Source organism: Acartia tonsa, chromosome 11 (genome assembly GCF_053477335.1).
Source record: "Acartia tonsa isolate MP-2025a chromosome 11, ASM5347733v1, whole genome shotgun sequence".
NCBI lineage: Eukaryota > Metazoa > Arthropoda > Copepoda > Calanoida > Acartiidae > Acartia > Acartia tonsa.
The window spans coordinates 33145181-33163810 of NC_137270.1; the positions used below are offsets into that span (position 1 = coordinate 33145181).

At 32.2% G+C, this 18630-nt stretch overlaps 2 protein-coding genes across 2 annotated transcripts in view; both read left to right on the plus strand.

Annotated features, from left to right (window-relative positions):
- Positions 1-6323, plus strand: part of LOC145332360 (uncharacterized) — a 28673-nt gene extending 22350 nt beyond the window's left edge. The window contains exons 7-9 of the mRNA XM_080177361.1: positions 5572-5650; positions 5729-5797; positions 6141-6323. Coding sequence (XP_080033487.1) covers positions 5572-5650; positions 5729-5797; positions 6141-6288 — 296 coding nt within the window. The 3' untranslated portion in view covers positions 6289-6323. The remainder of the gene's footprint in view (positions 1-5571; positions 5651-5728; positions 5798-6140) is intronic.
- Positions 6324-7865: 1542 nt separating this feature from the next.
- Positions 7866-15692, plus strand: LOC145331831 (uncharacterized). The gene is made up of 16 exons (XM_080176677.1): positions 7866-7995; positions 8243-8283; positions 8613-8743; positions 9300-9347; positions 10040-10113; positions 10538-10605; positions 10988-11056; positions 11822-11869; positions 12459-12526; positions 12997-13046; positions 13398-13449; positions 13847-13918; positions 14023-14054; positions 14533-14600; positions 14837-14894; positions 15115-15692. Exons 1-16 carry the CDS (start codon positions 7891-7893, stop codon positions 15163-15165), a joined length of 1035 nt encoding a protein of 344 aa, XP_080032803.1. The 5' UTR covers positions 7866-7890; the 3' UTR covers positions 15166-15692.
- The last annotated feature ends 2938 nt before the right edge of the window (positions 15693-18630 follow it).

The following is an 18630-nucleotide window of genomic DNA, read 5'->3' on the forward strand; positions in this document are numbered from 1 at the left end:
AAAACAATAGGTCAATTATATCCTGTCCAAATTAATGAAAAGAGCTAACCGTTACGGATGGGAGTACAGACGGGCCGACCGACCCTAGTAATTGAAAAGCTTCGCTTTTAAAAGTGAAATATCTTAATGTTTTAAATGGAAGTACGGACTTTCATGTAACGATTATAGAGTTTCTACATACCTTACTAATACTATTATAGGAATCATCATGCAATGTTTGAAATCGATAGGGCAATTAAAACATGTCTAAATAAACGAAAAGAGCCAACTAATAGGACGTACAGACGAACGGACTGACCCTAATTAAAGAAAAACTTCGCTTTTAAAAATCTTTTAGGATGGTGGTATATAAAAATCTAAGGCTTAATTTAGGCCTGTTTGAATTTTCCTTTCGTTTTAATCTTGTCATGATAATTCCTGTAACAAGATACAATTTTATTAAAAGGTATCTTTACATACTAAATTACACACTAAATTACATACAATTGTGCTTTGTGGATGTTTTATTCATTGTTTGTTAAAAAAACTGTTGAAATACAGGATAAGGTTTAACGACATACAATTGGACAATTATATCACATAAAAATTGGTTGTTAAAAAATTTAAAATCAGCTTGTTTAAAATGGACGTACGGACATTCTGGTAACGATTATATAGAATCTACCCTTAATGATTTGTACCTATCTCCTACAGGAATCCCCATGAATTGTTTGAAATTGATAGGACAATTCTAACATGCCTAAATTAACGAAAATAGCTATACGTTCCAGACTGAATACGGACAGACGGTTGGACCGACCATAATTATAGAAAAGCTTTTATCTACCTATTGTACTTATGATACTTATTTACTTATTGTACCCATGATATGTACTTACTCTAATCATAGAGTAGTTGCGATTTTATCCTTAAAGTAAACATATTAACGTCTTCGTAGTGGGGGGGGGGATATTACAATGTAAAAGTTGTTTATATGTAATGTTTACAATGGGGAAGTGCAGCTACTCTATAATTTAAGTATATCTATAATTATCAAATTATTTTCTTGCTTCAATTATTTTGATATTCATATTTATATAAATCTTATTCGTTGGCTTAACAACCTTAGGTACGTTTATTGAATTTTAATTGTTTGTTTCATTCAGTTAAGTATCCAAACGTTTCAACCACTAATTGTATCTACAAATGGTTTATTGTGTGTATAATTATTGGGAATACCTTTATCCTTCTTATATTTCAACTGTTGCGAAGAGATGAAATATCTTCAAATATGTTATAAGATGTTTAACGGAAAAGTTTGTTAAAAATGAATGCCCCTCCTTGAGACAAGGACAAACATATTTATAGAAATTAAATAATTATGAAAGATATAGAGAAAATATAAAAATAGCCTAAAACCCGATAAAAAGCAGCCCAACAACCACAAATGTTTTATAGTTGATTGTTTATAGGAGCTGAAAAATTACATTCCCCTGAAGTGTCTCAAAAATCAGACATGTGACGTCATAAAAATGAGGGAGATGAGAAGAGAAGTGAAAAAGAAAACCCCCAAAAAGAGATGGATAATCACTCATTTTTATGATTTCTCAAGGCTGATTTTTAAAAACATTTAGTCCAGCTAAATTTCCCCTATTTGGTGTCTAACGGACAGACAGGCATTGTGAATTCTAGAGTAGCTTCACTACTAAAAATATCTACAAATATGTGATACTGTTTGTCCATCCCTCTAGCCCCCCCCCCTTCCCCTTCTTTTCTCCTTTTATCTATCTAACTAACTAACTATCTATCTATTTACCTATCTACCTATATATATTTATCTAAATATCTATCTATCCAATCTTTTATAGTCCAGGATAGGTTTTAGTCTATGTTAGAGGGACGAGGGAAAGAGTATACCTTACTTATACAGTAATCCCCAAGTAATGCTATTAGGTTTTAAGATTAAAGGACGATTATACCATTATAACATTTCATTTTAGATATGCCGCAAAAAAGTAGAAAAGAAAGGGAATGGGGGGAAAGATGGGGTGTGTTTTGCTTTCTTTCGGAAATAGCCTAAAACCTGTACAAGATTCTAAGTAACAGCCACTAAGAAAGGGATAATCTGTATCTTTCGGTCTGTACCAAAAAGAATTACCAATCCCTCTCCCAATTTTCTTTTTAAAATTGAAACGAATATGGGGGTAATCAACTCCCCCCACCCCCTGAAAAAAAGAAAACATCATTATTTTTTAACATCTTTAAAAACTAAAATGAAAATGAGGGTCCAATTTAATAAAAGTGCCCTAAGAAACCTCTAAGGGCGTAACCGCTAGTATAAAGATAAAAATCTGAGTAAAGACGTTATTGAGAATAACTATTTCAAAGCAGGGCTACTCTTTAGATTATTACCATTCTAAATGTAATTCTTATAGCTGGTCTATATATCTGTCCATATGTAATACAAGATCCACGAAAACAGCTGGACTAATTGATTAATTAATTTTCATGCAAACTTTGTGTTGATCCCTTAGAAATTATTTGTCCTAAAGTATTTCTATTGGATTTATTAATAGTCAATCAATCAATATATTAGAAGGGATAGTAATGGATTTGAAAAGTTGTCTAAAAACTTCCCTGGATCTATGTAAAGCTTCCTTAAGATAAAGAACTCAATCAGTTCAATGAAATCTTAAGCTTCAGACAAATAAACTATATATAATAAGATAAAAAATTGATTATACTCTATATTTCTTTGTTCTTGTTAACTGTTCAATATTTTATTGCGCATATTCTATTACCTTCCGCATAATGTGTTCTATAGATCTTTTGTATTTATGTTTATTTCACACAAACTACCCTGTTAAGCAATGATAAATCTACCAACCCACACATATGTTTTTTTAATAAATTGAAAAAAAGGGCGGGGGGATAATTCAGTTTTTTTTAAATTAAGGTTAGGTCCTATTGAGTTCTGGATAGCCCGCCAGCAGGGTTATAGCACTTATCCCACGCCTATTATTTTCAAAATAGGAGGGGGGGGGGGGGGTATTGTATTTCTCAAATGGCATAAACCTTGCATAAGCTGTGATCTATGTAAATCAATTTTTGAATTTATCTAATTTTCTTTTCTTTAGGTATGCAATAAATATTCTTGTTCTTGTTAAAAATTAAAGTTTTACTTTCAATGACTTTTCCGTATTTTAAACATTTTTACAGTTAGATGGATAGATATTATAGAGCCAATACTTACAATTATTGAAATAACAACCACTAGGTTTAATCTACAGAAGGGGTAATTTTGTTTGTCAAGACAATACGCCTATAAAAGTAAACTAGGTGTGTAATATGTAACTTTTAAAGCCGCAGAGATATTTCTTCCCAAGAATAATTATAAATATCATCATATTATAGACAGCTTATTAATATGAAAAATTATCAAAGATTAAGTTTTGTTTTGAGAGGAGCCAAAAGCCCCGGCTAAAAAAACGAGGTATTAAATTGATTATTCTTATTTAAATATTCGTGGGAAATTGTCTGTAAATTATTCTGGTTTTATAAACACAACATATTATTTATTGGATTAAAAGCTTTTCTCGTATTCATTCGAATCCGGTGGATAGGAACCGGTTCTCATCCATACGAAAAAACTATGTCTAGCATCGTATTATATCCAGCTTTCTACGAATATAAAAATGTACAATCATAATATTAAAACCAGTTTTTTAGCCGGTGCCTTTGGCACCCCGGGGCTAAAAAAACTGGTTTTAATCTCATAATTGTACATTCTATATCTGCGGAAAGCCGTTTATAATACGATGCGAGAAATAACTATTACTACTTTTATTGAATTTTTTGCTTAGTTTTAACTTAAAGTGTTAATTATTTTAACCTACAATTCTTATCTACAGATGTGTTAATTTTGTTTATTTTCATTGGTTTATCCATTTATCTCTTATTTGATGGCTCAACAACTTTGGGGACTTTTATTGAATTGGTTTGTTTATTAAACTGAGTGTCCAAACGTTTCAACAAATAATTGGTATCTACAGAATGGGTAATTTAGTGTATCATCATTTGAAAATTGGAATGAACATTAGTTTATCGCCATTGTCTTATCCCTGATATCTATACTTTTTTATCGTCAACAGTTCATAAATCAAATCTTTAATGTGTTGTTAGCCAGTGATCCAAAGGGTTAAGAAAATTGCCGATTAATTGTTGTATATCCTAAAAGATGATAATAAAATTACCCCTTCCATAGATTACAATTTGTAGTTGAACTTTTGGACAATCAACTTAAGGACCCAACCAAACATAATTTAATAAAAGTCTCCGAAGTTGTTGAGCCAACTTATTAGAAAACGTTATTAATAAGACTTTGGGGACTAGTGTAAAAAAAGCCAAATTTCTTCTCCCTCCCTGGTTGTTAGCGATAGGACAATGGACGATAAATTAATCTTCGCCCAATATTTCATATACATGCAATAAAAAGCAAAAAGCAAAAAAAAGACAAATTGTAATTGAGGTTTGGTGATTACATGTGTGAAAGAAATTTTAAAATAAGTTAAGAAACAAGAAAGTTAAAACAATTAAGGGGGGGGGGGGATATCTGTCCCCCCTACCTCTTTCTCCGGGGGTTGGTGATTACATGTGTGAAAGAATTTTTGAAATAAGTTAAGAAACAAGAAAGTTAAAAAAAATTGGGGGGAGGGGGGGAAAATACCTCCCGCCCCCCCCCTCCCTCTTTCTCCGGGGGTTGGTGATGTCATGTGTGAAAGAATTTTTTTAATTGGTTAAGAAACAAAAAATGAAAAAAATTTAGGGGGGGTGAGGTCGCCCCCCTCTTCCCCCCTCAACCCCACTCGATACCTCACCACCCTGGGTTTAGTGAAAGAATTTTTGAAATCCGTTCATAAACAAAGAAGTTAGGTTTGCTAACTGGTTTTACTTCAGTTGAATTTTCATTTAATATTAATATAAGAAAGAGATTGGGTGAATTTTTGCATTCAATAAAAGTTAAATTTTACTAATTTTATGACTATTTATAAACAATACTTTCTTATCTTTAACATCTTTATTACCATTACATATCACATTTGTAAAGTGGCTCCTAAACACCAAAAATCTTTGAAAAAAATCGCCTTTGAAGACATGATTTGGCTCCAAAAATTCCGGGATTATATATGTAAATTTGCTTATAATCTTTACTATAATACATATGAGATTCGATATTGGGAGCCAGAAAAAAACAGGAGCCGACTCGCGAATTTTGTATGTATAGTTTGTTCTTAAAGGAATAAATTATTAAATACAATTAAAAAAAAAAAAAAAAAAAAATAGTGCCCAAAAAAGGAAATGACGTCATATGATACAAATGACCAATGACAGATCAGTGTATATATTTTACTATTGGTCATTTAAAATGTATATTTGTCTATTACTAGTCGTTTTGTATTGTATGACGTCATTTTTTTCTAGGCACTAGAAGGCTGCTTCTATTTTAAAGTAGAATAAAAATATTTTTTAGAATCCTTTCTCTTAGCTATAAATTTATTCTTCTTTCTTGATGTTCATGAATTCTTCTTTTAGATAAAAGCCCAGAGTTTGAGCCCCTCCTTCAACAAAAGCAGTTCAATTTCAATTCAGAAATTCTTTCAGCTCTTGTTGGGTAAGATTAGCTTATACAATACTGAAAGGTTTAATTAGAAATAAACTTTTGAATCAAATAATAAATTGAAATATTTAGGCATGAAACAGTCTTAGAAAGCATATGGAACAATTGTGTACAGAGAAATGAAACTGATGAAAAGTTAAGGTATTTTTTTCTTAATTTAAAAAAAAATTCTCAGGAATTTTTTAGGGATCTAAAGTGAAAAGACAATGGCCGTTAAACTGATGTACATTCTAATGATTATACACAAAATTATCCCTTCTGTAGATTACAATTGCTATTTAGTTGGGTCATCCAACTTAATAATCTAACCAATTAATTTCAATAAATATCCCCAGAATTTTTGAACCAACGAATAATAAAACGTTATTGAACTTTGGACACTAGTGTTTTAAATAGCCCAATGTCCCCTCCCTCCCAGGAAAATTCCTTTTTCTTTTCGAGTTTTTAATAATAGTTACCCAAAAGTTATCATTTTTTGTTTTAGTGTAAATTTCAACCCGTTTAAAAGCCCGTCACCCAGTAGAGATATGAAACTTTTGGAACACCTGGTAGAGGCTGAAAATGGAGAACTTTTGTATCATCCTGTTACAAGATTGTATATTCAACTTAAATGGAGGAAAATACGTACATAAAACCATAAAAACTCCCCCTCACCAATCAAAGTATTTTTTTATTATTATTAAGTATTCCCCTCCCCCTAAATTTAGGTGCTTCGAATCACATGGTTTCTCATATCACGTAAATTTCACACCCAATTTTTGGGTGGAGGGAAATTTTACTACCCCCCCCCCAAAAAAAAGAAAAAAAAGTTGTCCTAATTTAATATTGTATTTAAAAAAAAATAGTATGTTAGTATTTAAACATTATAGGTTATTGAAAAAGTTTGATATAATAGATTTGTTAATAAATCTATTATTTAGCATTTGTGCCACAATCTCTGTTATACTACACTTAGTCTATTTAAACACATGTAAGTCAATATTTTTTGTAAAAAAGCTACTCTATAATTCACTACGTCCCGTCTTCCTAGTCGTTAGAAAGGGTGTAATAGTCGTATCATATTTTATCAAGAGCATCCTGTAAATAATTTACTTTTTCCATTTGTCTGACAGTTATGAAGATGATTAAAGTCCCTCCACAGATTATGACGTCATACGGTAGAATAGCCAATGAGAGGCCAGTATACACTGTATTTGACCAATGGTAAAATTGTCATACAATAAAAAAGGCCGATACAAAGACTAAATTACCAATGGCAGGCCAGTATACATCTTAATTGGCCAATGGTAGCTCATTATGACGTCATTTTTTTTATTAATCATAATATCATTAATCTTCATTAATCTAAATATTTCGTCAATTTTCATTTTTTATTTATTTTTTGTTTATGGCTTCTAAAAATCTGCTCTTTAACTCCATTATTTGATTTCGACTTTTAAGCATTTGTTTAGATATCCAACAAGAGTCAATAGAGGGGTCCCAAGTTGATCTGACCATAGCTCTGGTGGTTGTGTGTCTGTTCATCTGTTCCTTTCTCTTTTTACTACTTGTATTCCAGACCATATTAGGAAGAAATCCATAAGCATAATTATTCAACCTGCACTACTAGTTTCACGGGGCAGTAATTTTTATCAAAAACAAGGACGATTATGCCATTGAGAAAATAAGTCATGCTCAAAAAAGACAATTTAATCTCACTCAATTAAGACAAGGACATAATTGTTATGCTTAATCATGACAAGTTTAAAATCGATGGGACAATTATAATATAATTAAATTAACGATAAAAGCTATCCGGTTATACTAACCTATTCTAATTATAAAAAGCCTTAAAGAAACAAATTTATCCCCCAACAGAATTACAAACACAAATAAGAAATATTCTCTTTGGAAAAAGTTATATTTGGATTTTTTATATTTAGTTATAATCATTTCTATAAGAGAGAAAACATTGAAAGATAATAGAATTACCATTGCTATGAAAGTGAAGCAACTGCTATTCACCATTGCCTACGTGGTAACAGCTGCAGCCAATCAGGAACAGATACTTCAATCTCCCGCCAAAATTTCTGCCATGCCAAAATATCTTTTTTATTATCTCATTTTTAATTTTTTTGCAGTTATTCTAAGTTCTACAAATTTTTCATAAGTTTTACATTTAATTTGACTTTTTTTTTTGTAAAATTATATTCAAGTAACTCTGTAAGGACCCAACGGGCGCCTCAACAGCACACATGGCGGGTTGGGTCATCTTCTACGCGTGGGTCAACACTGCAATCAAAATGGCGGAATTACCTGAAAACCGGTTTTGGCTAGATGTTGGCAAAAAGTGCTTCTTGGTAACCTATTTCTATTGAAACACAATTAAAAAAATATGTTATTTTAGCCAAAGAATTATTGGGCTGTTTTCTTAAAGGACTTAGTCGAGTTGCAACCTTCTCCCACTTAGTTTGAAATAAATTGGAAAGTGGGTTAGTTTTTTGTTTATTTATTATTTTAGGCCAGGTTAAGTAGTTTAAGTGCCCGATAGGCATTTTATTGGAAAGTACCAATAATGGTTTAGTTTTAATTTTAAATATATTTTAGGATTGCTTCTACCTGATTTTCCTGTGCTCCCCTCTGTTTATAGGAAAATACAATTTCTTTATATCCATAAACAACAGACATAAAAAAATCCGTTGCAGTTTTTCATCACCAATTTGGAAGAACTTAAGTAAGATGGAGGGACATACATCCTGTAATATTTTTCTGTCGTAAGCTTATGATGTTTGGCAATAACCAAACCACTGAACCGATTGAGTTTGCGATTATTGAAGAGTTTCACATCGGTCCGAGAAGGTTTCTTTCTGTTAAAATTTAAGTCTTTGTATGGGTTTAGGCTATTTTTGTACCTCCCTCCTTACACCTTCCAAAACAGACCACCTATTTAGATAAATGAAAATTGTATATTTATGGCAGGGTTTGCCTTTTCATTTTACTGTTTTGAGGCTGCCACTACCGAAGAAAATTCGCTTGAATTTTTACTAAAATCTTTGAACAGAGCTGTAGGGGATGTGGCGTATGATGAGAATGGAAAAAGTAAAATAGGTAAGTTAAGTACTTTACTTTGAGGGAGAGAGAGAGAGAGAGAGAGAGAGAGAGAGGGGGGGGGGGGTTCATGGCATATAGACCCCACCCTAAGTTTTTTTGCTTCTCATTTTAGTTCTAAGAAGAGTACAGTTTAAAATTGTCTAACTTCAAATGGCACATATATGCAATTTTTGGTGATTTTTGTTGTTGATCCAAGACATTCAAAATGGGGTAAATTCAGGTACATTTTTGATGGTGCCTGCCTATAAATCATTCGCTTTTTTGGCCCAAACACAAAGAAATATTTTTTTTTTTTATCTAAGCAACGTAGTTACGGGTATTCCTGGAACCAGATAAACCTGGAGCCTTTTCCTGACTATAAAAGACCATCAAGTGCTTTATTGTTTGTTTTGATATAATTAACGGTTTTCGAGAAGCAAGGGGAGGATCCGCACCTCGAGATAATGATTTTCAGGGACCTCTTAATGGGTTTAAACAACTTCCAATAGGAAATGAAAGCATGTATCAACTTTTAACTGAATCATCGCAAAACCTCATAATGTTATCTTTTTAGGATCTTGGCATTTAATGTTTCTGTTCTTTAGTCTTACATTTACAATAGGTAACATTTTATAATTTAAATTTACAAGCAGCTTTTTTTAAAGTAGTGAAACTACGCTATTAATGTTTGTGTCTGTCTGTCTGTAATTTTAGAGTGTTTTTTTATAAACAATGTGTAGATAATTCATTTTCTCCCCTACCACCACTTTTATTCCCCTTCACTTCATTCCCATTTTTTACTTTTTTTTCCTTCACTAACCCTTCACTGCAACATAAAAACATTTATAAGAAAGAAGAAAACTAAAAGTGTACACTATAAAATGGCGCGTTTTTTAATTTTCCAGAATCTTTAAAACTTCAATATATTTATCCCTAGTATGCGTATAGTATGAACTAAAGTTTGAATTATAATTAAAGGTTAAACATCAATTTATCTTCTTTTTTCTACATTCTTGCTTTTTTGTTCTTTGTTGTGAAGCTTATTAGTTGTGCCTATAAAAAAAGGGATAAATTAAAAAAACTTTTTGACTAAAAATCCCAAATGACGTCACATTAGAATAATGGGCTATTATAATACGACATCTTTCATGATACTTCGGCTAACAGTTTTTTAATTTATTCCCTTTTTTATAGCACTGCAATGAGATTCTATGTACTTTATCTTTCCTTTAAAAAGGCTTCGCTACATACTATTGGACATAATTGTTCTTGTTAATTATGTAGAAACTTTGAAAACTATCTGTTAAAATTAAGGAATCATGAACATGATAACTGGAGTAATAGTGAATCATGTGAGAGCTATGTTTCATCAAAAACAGCAAAGAAAGGTACGGTATTGGTGATAGGTACTTAGTAGTCTAAGATTGTACACAAGTTTTAAAAGCACAAGGACAAATAGCCATTAAAATACTTAGATTCACTAAAAATTGAAAATTTGGATTGTTTAGTAAAGAAAAACCTTAAAAAATATTTATAGAACTCAAGAATACTAAAATGTATTGTATAAAATTGGACCTTTGAATTGACAGTCAGTTCTATTTTTATTTGTTCATAGCTTTTGAGATTATCTTCCACTCCTTACTTTGATTTTTCTTTTCCCTGTTTTATGTGTTTGTCCTCCTATGTTTCATTAGTTTTATTCTTAATTTTATATTCTTTTATGTCTGGGAGTATATTTCCAAAAGTTTCACTTCTGTTTGCGTAATCATTCTTGTTTTTATATCAACTTTTTTCCATTATTTTTTTTTTCAGTATATAAAATTATTGGAGAACTGTGTAAGAATAGAAAATTATTTGGACTATGTCAGAAGCATTTTCAGGTAATAACATCTATTAAAATCAATGATAGAACACTATATACACATCTAAGAATCACTTCTAGACTTATGTTATGTTAATATTATAATATATACGTAACAGGATGTTTGTTTGTTTGTGTGTCTGTACCGAAGGATCTCGCGAACCTCTGAGCTGATAGGGTTTATTTTACACTGAAGCTTCTTATAGGTCCAGGGAAAGCTTATAACTAACCTGGGGAATGAAACTTCCATCCTCCCAGAAGAATCGCATTTTTAAAATATTTGCTCTTACTCTTTCTTTTAAAAACTAAAATATAATGTGGAGGGTACCTTAATTGCCTTTAGAGGCTTATCCTTTAGTCTCTTATATTATAATATTGATATCAATTAAACATTATTTTAGATGTTTAAGACGTTCAAAGTTCTTAAATACATCAATCTTTGACTTACTTGGTGAAGGCAACAAAATTTGGTAAATAAACATGTTAACAATTTAATATTCTAAGCGTTGTTTCTAAAAATAAAATAAAAAAAATGTGTGAAACAAGGATGACAACATCCAAAAAAGCGAAGCTCTTACATTTTTAGGACTTGATTAGATGATTAGATTAGGAGATGCTTCGCTTATAACAATGTACTTTGTTGTCCTAGGAATCAGTATTCCAAAAATTAGACTAATCGGATAATTTTATCACATAAAAATTTGATATTAAAAAAGTTAAAAAGCAACATGTTTGAAATGGACGTACGGACTTTCTAGTAACTATTATAGAGTTGCTTCGCTTTCTAACTCGTACCTAACTCCTATGGGAATCATCATGAAAAGTTTCAAATCGCTCGGACAATTTTAACAGGCCTAAATTAACGAAAAGAGCTATCCGTTACGTACGGACCGACCCTAATTATAGAAAAGCTTCGCTTTTAAAAACTCAGGTTTATAATGTGGAAGCTACTGGATGTTGCATTTGAGAGTCAATACTCTGGGGTCCAGCTATTTAACTATTGAACCCTCTAATCTTAATTTTTTATAATTCAATAAGAAAACTTAGAGTTGGATTTATGAAACATACAGTCGCCTGCGTTTAAATCATTTAATTTAGAATCTCGTTCAACTAAATCATCGAGATTTAAACGCAGATGACTTTTTTTTCTCGAGATTATTCTTATAAAAATGTATTAGATTTGAAATAATGATAACTATTAAATTTTTCATTATAATTCATTGATATATATATAGGCTGGAAAAGAAAAAGCGACCATCCACTCTTTACAAAGCAATTAATAGGTGAGTTACCATCCTTAAATAAAAGTTATATGATGTCTATCTGTCTGTCTTTCTCCCTTATATTACTAAATAACACGCCATCTTTCGTAATATTATCTTTATTTACATTTCATTTTATTTTACTATTATTATGAATATGTTTTCAGTTATGTTGACTTCTAGCCAATGCTGCGCTACTTATGGACATTATTATTCTTGTTACTAGCGGCTACGCCCCTAGAGGCCTCTAGGGGCACTTGAGGAGGGGAAAGTCGAATTTAATAACCCAATTTCTTATTTTAGATTTTAAGAGAAAAAGTAAAAAAAAAATTTGGGGGAGGCGAAAAATTTTTTTTAGGGGGGGTGCCCCGCCCCCCCCCTAATTTTTAATTTTAGTTCAAAAAATTCAAATTTTTTTTTTGGGGGGGGATTTTTTTTTTGGGGGGGTTGGTGTGTCCCACCCCCCAAGAAAATAGTTATAAACCTTCCCGGGACCTACCCTGTTAAGGAGAACCCAATCGGTTCAGCGGTTAGCGAGATCCTTCGATACAAACAAACACACAAACACACAGACACACAAACATCCTGTTACTTTAGTATATTGTTATAGAATGTATGAGTATGATGTAGAAATATTTGTCCAGAGAAAATCCGAAAATGAAGAAAATACTTCATTAGGTAATAAACAGGGCATGGCAGCCGCGCTTCAGCCGCCTTTAAACCACAGGGAAAAACCTTTCACAATTTGAAAACTCAGCTGGAATGAATTCTAAACCTGACCCATCAATAGTAATTCCTATTTAAAATGATTGCAAAGCATCCAAACGGGTTTAAATTTAAGACTTAGTCGCTGATGACAAGCGGCTGTAGGGCCGTGGTAATAAATAGTGATTAGACAGTTTATAGACGATAAATTGATACTCAATGAAAATAAACAAAATTAACCCTTCTGTATAATTAAAATTAATGGTTACAAAGTTTTGATACTCCTAGATATATTATATCAACCACTAGATATTGATAAAAGTACCTAAAGTTTTCAAGCCAACGTATTTATAAAACCTTGGATACCAGTATAATCTACCATTTACAGTTCAATTGACAATTATTTTCAAGGACTAAAATGATTATAATGTTTATTTTTGAAGGTGTGTTTGAGATGCCAGGGCTATACTCACAATCCCTTCAAATTGTACAAGTAAAATATTTTAAAATACTGCCTTACTTTTTGCTACGCCATTCTGAATTAGGCGAAAACAAGAGTGACAACACCCATTAGAAGAAAAGCACTATAAAATCATGGATAGACAAACGAGCAAAGTGAATTATAGATGTTCAGTGGTCATAAAAAAATATATAAATTTTCCAAGTAGCATGACCAAGACAGACTAACGGATCAAGTCAAATGTTTATTGGAAGCTCTAGTTTAGTTTTATAACGGTGTTTAGTTTAACGGTTAAAATCTGTTTATAGTAATCTTTATAGGAATTTTATATAACAATATGTTTATATTTTATAGTTTATATCTTTTTTATATTTTGATATCAAGGAGAGAATAGCAGCTGAGGAATTAGCCAAGGCCACAGCTGCTAATGGGGAAGGTAAACAAATCTTAACAAATCGGTTCAGTGGTTAGAGAGATCCTTTGGTAAACACATAGATACTGACATCCTGTTAATTTTATATGAGAATAATGTGCAGATATTGTCATCAAAATAAGAAAAATTTACTTATTTTTTTTAATTTAAGAGTTTTTAAAACAGACAGGCATTGTATATATTTAGAGATGAAAATTTTATAAGCATTCATCAAAACCAATATACAGCAAATTTGCTATGACAGAAAAAAGGATGACAACATCCATTAGAATCAAAGCACAGAAAAATCACTTTTTGTAACACGTACAAAATGATTTAATAAGCCATAATTAAAACATTTATCATATGTAACATTTATAAGCCATAATAGAGAAGCTTCGTTAATAAAATATATATTTAGATTATACAAGCTTGTATTGGGGTAAGGAAAGTCAAGGTCCTGATAACCAATATGAACAAGTTGAAGAACCAGGTACGAAAAAGTTTTCTCCAAAATTTTCTCCAACGGAGGTCCAATATCCATGTTTATTGTGTTTTTTTTTTATTTCATTTTTAAACCTTTTTTCTGTGTTTTAGAAATGCAAATGATGAAACAGTCACTTTTGAAGGTAAGATTACCAGCAGCCAATAACCTATCCTTGTGGTAATGTCATAAAATATTTTGTGACTGTCGATATTATGTCAGTATGAACTACTTTTCAGAAAAGCCATATTGTCGATGGATACTTTGTCAAAAATTTTCTTTAAAAATAGCATGGCGATATCATGTCAGCAACGACCACTTTTCTCAAAGCCATATAGTCGACATACATATCAAATTTATAGAATATTTACAGTTTAAAAATAAGCAGGGATATAAAATGATTAGACAATAGCCAATAAGTTGATGTACGTTCTCAATGATAAAGCACAAAATTACCCCTTCTGTAGAATACAATTTGTGATTGAAACGTTTGGTGACTCAATCAAAATTAAATAAAAGTCCAAGCCAAAGATTATGATAACGTTATTTTAAACTTTGGGGACTGTGTAATATACAACCCCATATCCCCTCCCTCCCTGTGTAAAGATACTTATTTTTCTTAGGAATTACGGCAAGATATTACAAGATTCTTTATGGGAGAAAAAGCTGTTTATACTCATGTTAACAAGAGGTAACACAACTATCTTATAACAATCTAACCCCCAAGATACTCCCAAAATTTTTGGGGTGAAGATTCTAGGGAAGGTTAATAACTATCTCCCCCTAGAAAAATAGCCTCTAGAAAAAAGGACTTTTTCTTTTAAAATTGAAAGTAGAGGGGCGACTTCCAAACTTCTCTTAAAGGCTCAATTGCCCCTAGAGTCCTTTAGGGACGTGAACAATCATTATTTATTTTATTATTTACAGGAGAGGTAAAACAGTGAATGTTCGACCGGGACTAGCTCTGGGTATCATTTCATTACAGGTGATTTTTTTCTAGCAATCAAAATCTGAGTATAAATCAATTTAACTAACACCAACATTTATACTTCAAAATTACTAAAGTTTCTATTCATTTAATGACGTCGTATTCAAAAAAAAAAGAACAATGAGGTGCTTTCTCAACTTTTAAAGTGTAAGCTTGTTATGACTAGCGGTCAATGAGTTATCAAGTGTCTGATTATATATTTTGAATTTAATTGCAGGCTGGAAGAGGTATTGCCCCAGAACTGTATCTACCTGCAAATAGTTCATAATCTATCCAACAGATCTATAATATCATGGAGATATTGCTCCAAAACTGTATCTACCTGCAAATAGTTCATAATTCATCCAACAGATCTATAATATCATGGATGTATTGCCCCAGAACTGTATCTACCTGCAAATAGTTCCTAATTCATCCAACAGAACTATAATATCATAGATGTATTGCCCCAGAACTGTACCTACCTGCAAATAGTTCCTACTCCATCCAACAGATCTATAATATCATGGATGTATTGCCCCAGAACTATATCTACCTGCAAATAGTTCCTAATTCATTCAACAGATCTATAATATCATGGATGTATTGCCCCAGAACTATATCTACCTGCAAATAGTTCCTAATTCATTCAACAGAACTATAAACTCATAAATTCTATAAATCTAACAAAAATGAAGATTTAGAAATATACAATAATTAATGGATTCCAGAATCCGTCAAGTGGATTTCAGACCCCCCACCTTTTTTTGCTACTTAAAAAAAGACTAATAAATTTTTTGAGGGGGGTAATTTGGTTTAGGGGGGGGGGGCAAATTTGCCCCCCCCAAATTTTTTTACCCCGGAAGTAAAATTTACTTGGGGGGGGGGTTATTACCCCCCCTGAAATCTGTTGGCAGGGGTAAATTTTTTTTACCCCGCCCCAAATTTAACCCTGGGTAAAATTTTTTAGTGGGGGGGGTAATTTAATAATGTAAAAAGGTACCTACCTAATTATGTAGTAAAAATGCGCGCGAAGCGCGCCAAAATTTTTTTGTTAGGGATTATTTTTTTTTTTGGGGGGGGGGGGGGTTTCCCCCCAAAAATTGTTGGGTGGGGGGTAATCACCAGTTTACCCCCCCCCCCCCTTGGACGTCTTTGTAATTACCTCTAGCTTTATGTGGAGCTTTAGTACTGTGGGGCTAAACTAACCCCAAATTGGAATAACCTAATCTAAAATGCGCATTTTAAAGCTATTTATTGGTATCCACTTTCATTTAAGGAAAACATCCACGATTAGTTATAGATTGTCCATTTGTTGGTTCGGGGATCTGTACAATATTCTTATATGAAATGCAATTTTTTTTACCTACTAACTTGTTACCTAGAAATGTTACTTAATATTATATAAAAGTAACGGGGTGTTTGTCAATCTGTCTGGGTGTAGCTAAAGATTGCGCTAACCACTGGACCAATGCGATGAAGCTTCATATAGATCCAGCTAATAATATCTAGTTTATGGGGAAGGGTACCTTCACCAACTAAAAAGCTTCCTTGAGAAAAAATGCTTTTCCTTTTTAAAACAAAATTAAAAGTAGGGGTCTATCGTTTTCCACTCCTTCCCCTCCAACAACTGGGGGCGTAGCCGCTATTATTGACATAAAGTTACAAACAAATAATTGTTACCAAATTAACACCATATTAAGTGCCATATTTACAAAGAAAGAGAAGAAAATGGTCTGGAAGTGAATCTTCCCCCGAATCTATAAACAAAAATTGTAATAATATTTATCTTTTAGTTTGGAGGAAGATTAATTTATCGACTATTTTCTTTTCCCTGTATTAACATAAACTAAATGTGTTTTGAAATAAAGCATAATAATAAATATCTTTTGTGAACTATTTTCTTAGTAGTGCAGTTACTCTATAACTACTGACTAGTGTTTATAATGTTAAATTTAAAAAAAGTTGGAAAAATTCAATTAATTCCTGTGCCTTTTTTATATTACTAGGCATCAAAACATTTAAATATATTTGATGTAATATTTATTTTGCATCAATATGGAGTTAAGCAATGAGAAAGTATTTTTTGAGTAAATAGGAATTCTATTAAAAAAATAAAATATTTTTGTATGGATGACGACATTTATATTTTTGTAAATTCGCAATACATTTCACAAAAATTAAAATAAAAGAATAGTTATTTCTCGCATCGTATTATAAACGGCTTTCCGCGGATATAGAATGTACAATTATGAGATTAAAACTAGTTTTTTTAGCCCCGAGGTGCCGAAGGCACCGGCAAAAAAAACTGGTTTTAATCTTATGATTGTACATTTTTAAATTGGTAGAAAGCTGGATATAATTTGATGCTAGACATAGTTTTTTCGTATGGATGAGAACCGGTTCCTATCCACCGGATTCGAATGAATACGAGAAAATGATACTTCACAATATATGTTTTCAAAATAAGAGGCTTAATAGTACATAAATTTGATAATGTAATCAAATACGTGCAGAAATGGGTTGTCACAACCCCCTTAAATTGGAATTAGGAATGCCTACCTTCCCCTTTTTTCAATCGCTGAATAAAAACTTTGCACGCTGCTAAATTTCCAATATTAAAAAACCTTTTGAAATAGGGGCAGGCAGGCAGTTGAAGGTTCCTGCAGCTACAGTTTCCTGTTGCTCAGGTTCCTGCAGCTCCAGTTTCCTTTAGCTCAGGTTCCTGCAGCTCCAGTTTTCTGCAGCTCCAGTTTCCTGCAACTTTAGTTTTTCTGCATCTCAAGGTTCCTGCAGCCCCAGGTTCCAGGTATTAATGAGGAGGAAAGAGCCGACCTGCTACTTTTGTTTTTAGTTTATAACAAAAAAAGAAAACAATATTGTTTTTGGTTTACTCTTTCTATGGCGATTTTAGAAATATGTATGCACTAGCGGCTTCACCCCTAGCCTCTAGGGGCTTTGCCCAAAAAGGTGATAAAAATTTTTTTTTGGCGAAATTCGTAAAAGGACCAAGGAAATCTTCAGCCAAAAAAAAAAAAATAAATAAATTGGGTGGATTATTTTGTTTTTGGGGGGGTTGGGGGTGTCCCACCCCCCAAGAAAATAGCCTAAAACCACCACAGGACCACTAGGTATATTCCCTGAAGAGTAGAATCCGATCGGTTAAGTGGTTACCAAGATCTTAAGGGACGGACAGACGGACAGACATCATTCTACTTTGTACTATAGATATTTTTGGAAGAATGGGAGGATCAGGTACCCTGCGACAAAAAGGTTACCAGCTCTGGATTTATGAGAAGCTCCACTGTAAAAGAAAATATTATTGAATAAGCAGTTAACGAGTTCCTTCGATATAAACAGCAGGTTCTTTTATATAAGGATTATTTTGACCACATCTTTTAGTTGTTTGTCGCATCGTATTATAGACAGCCTTCCGCGGTTTTAAATTTTAAGATTATAACCAGTTTTGTTAGCCCGGGTGTATGGGTTTCAATTTTATGATTTTTATTTTAATATTTGTGAAAAATTGTTTGTAATATGATGCTATACATAGGTTTGTAGTATGGCTGAGAAGGTTCTAACTCAGCGGATATAATTCAGCTACGAAGCCGTACTGGAATAATCAATTATAAAATTTTGTATTTTGGTTGGAATACCTAGGCAACTTGTTCTTAGTTCATTTTATTCTTTGTTAGTCCTAACCCTTCTAATTGTGGTGCTGATAATAACACAACCTTCTAAATTTTACAAGTTG

What these genes read in the sequence shown, in the direction of transcription:
- LOC145331831 (XM_080176677.1), top strand. Translation starts at nt 7,891, where the DNA reads ATGGCGGGTTGGGTCATCTTCTACGCGTGGGTCAACACTGCAATCAAA. An exon ending in GGTGAAGGCAACAAAATTTG is followed by an intron (nt 11,057 to 11,821) that starts GTAAATAAACAT and finishes ATATATATATAG; the next exon opens with GCTGGAAAAGAAAAAGCGAC. An exon ending in TGAAGAAAATACTTCATTAG is followed by an intron (nt 12,527 to 12,996) that starts GTAATAAACAGG and finishes TTATTTTTGAAG; the next exon opens with GTGTGTTTGAGATGCCAGGG.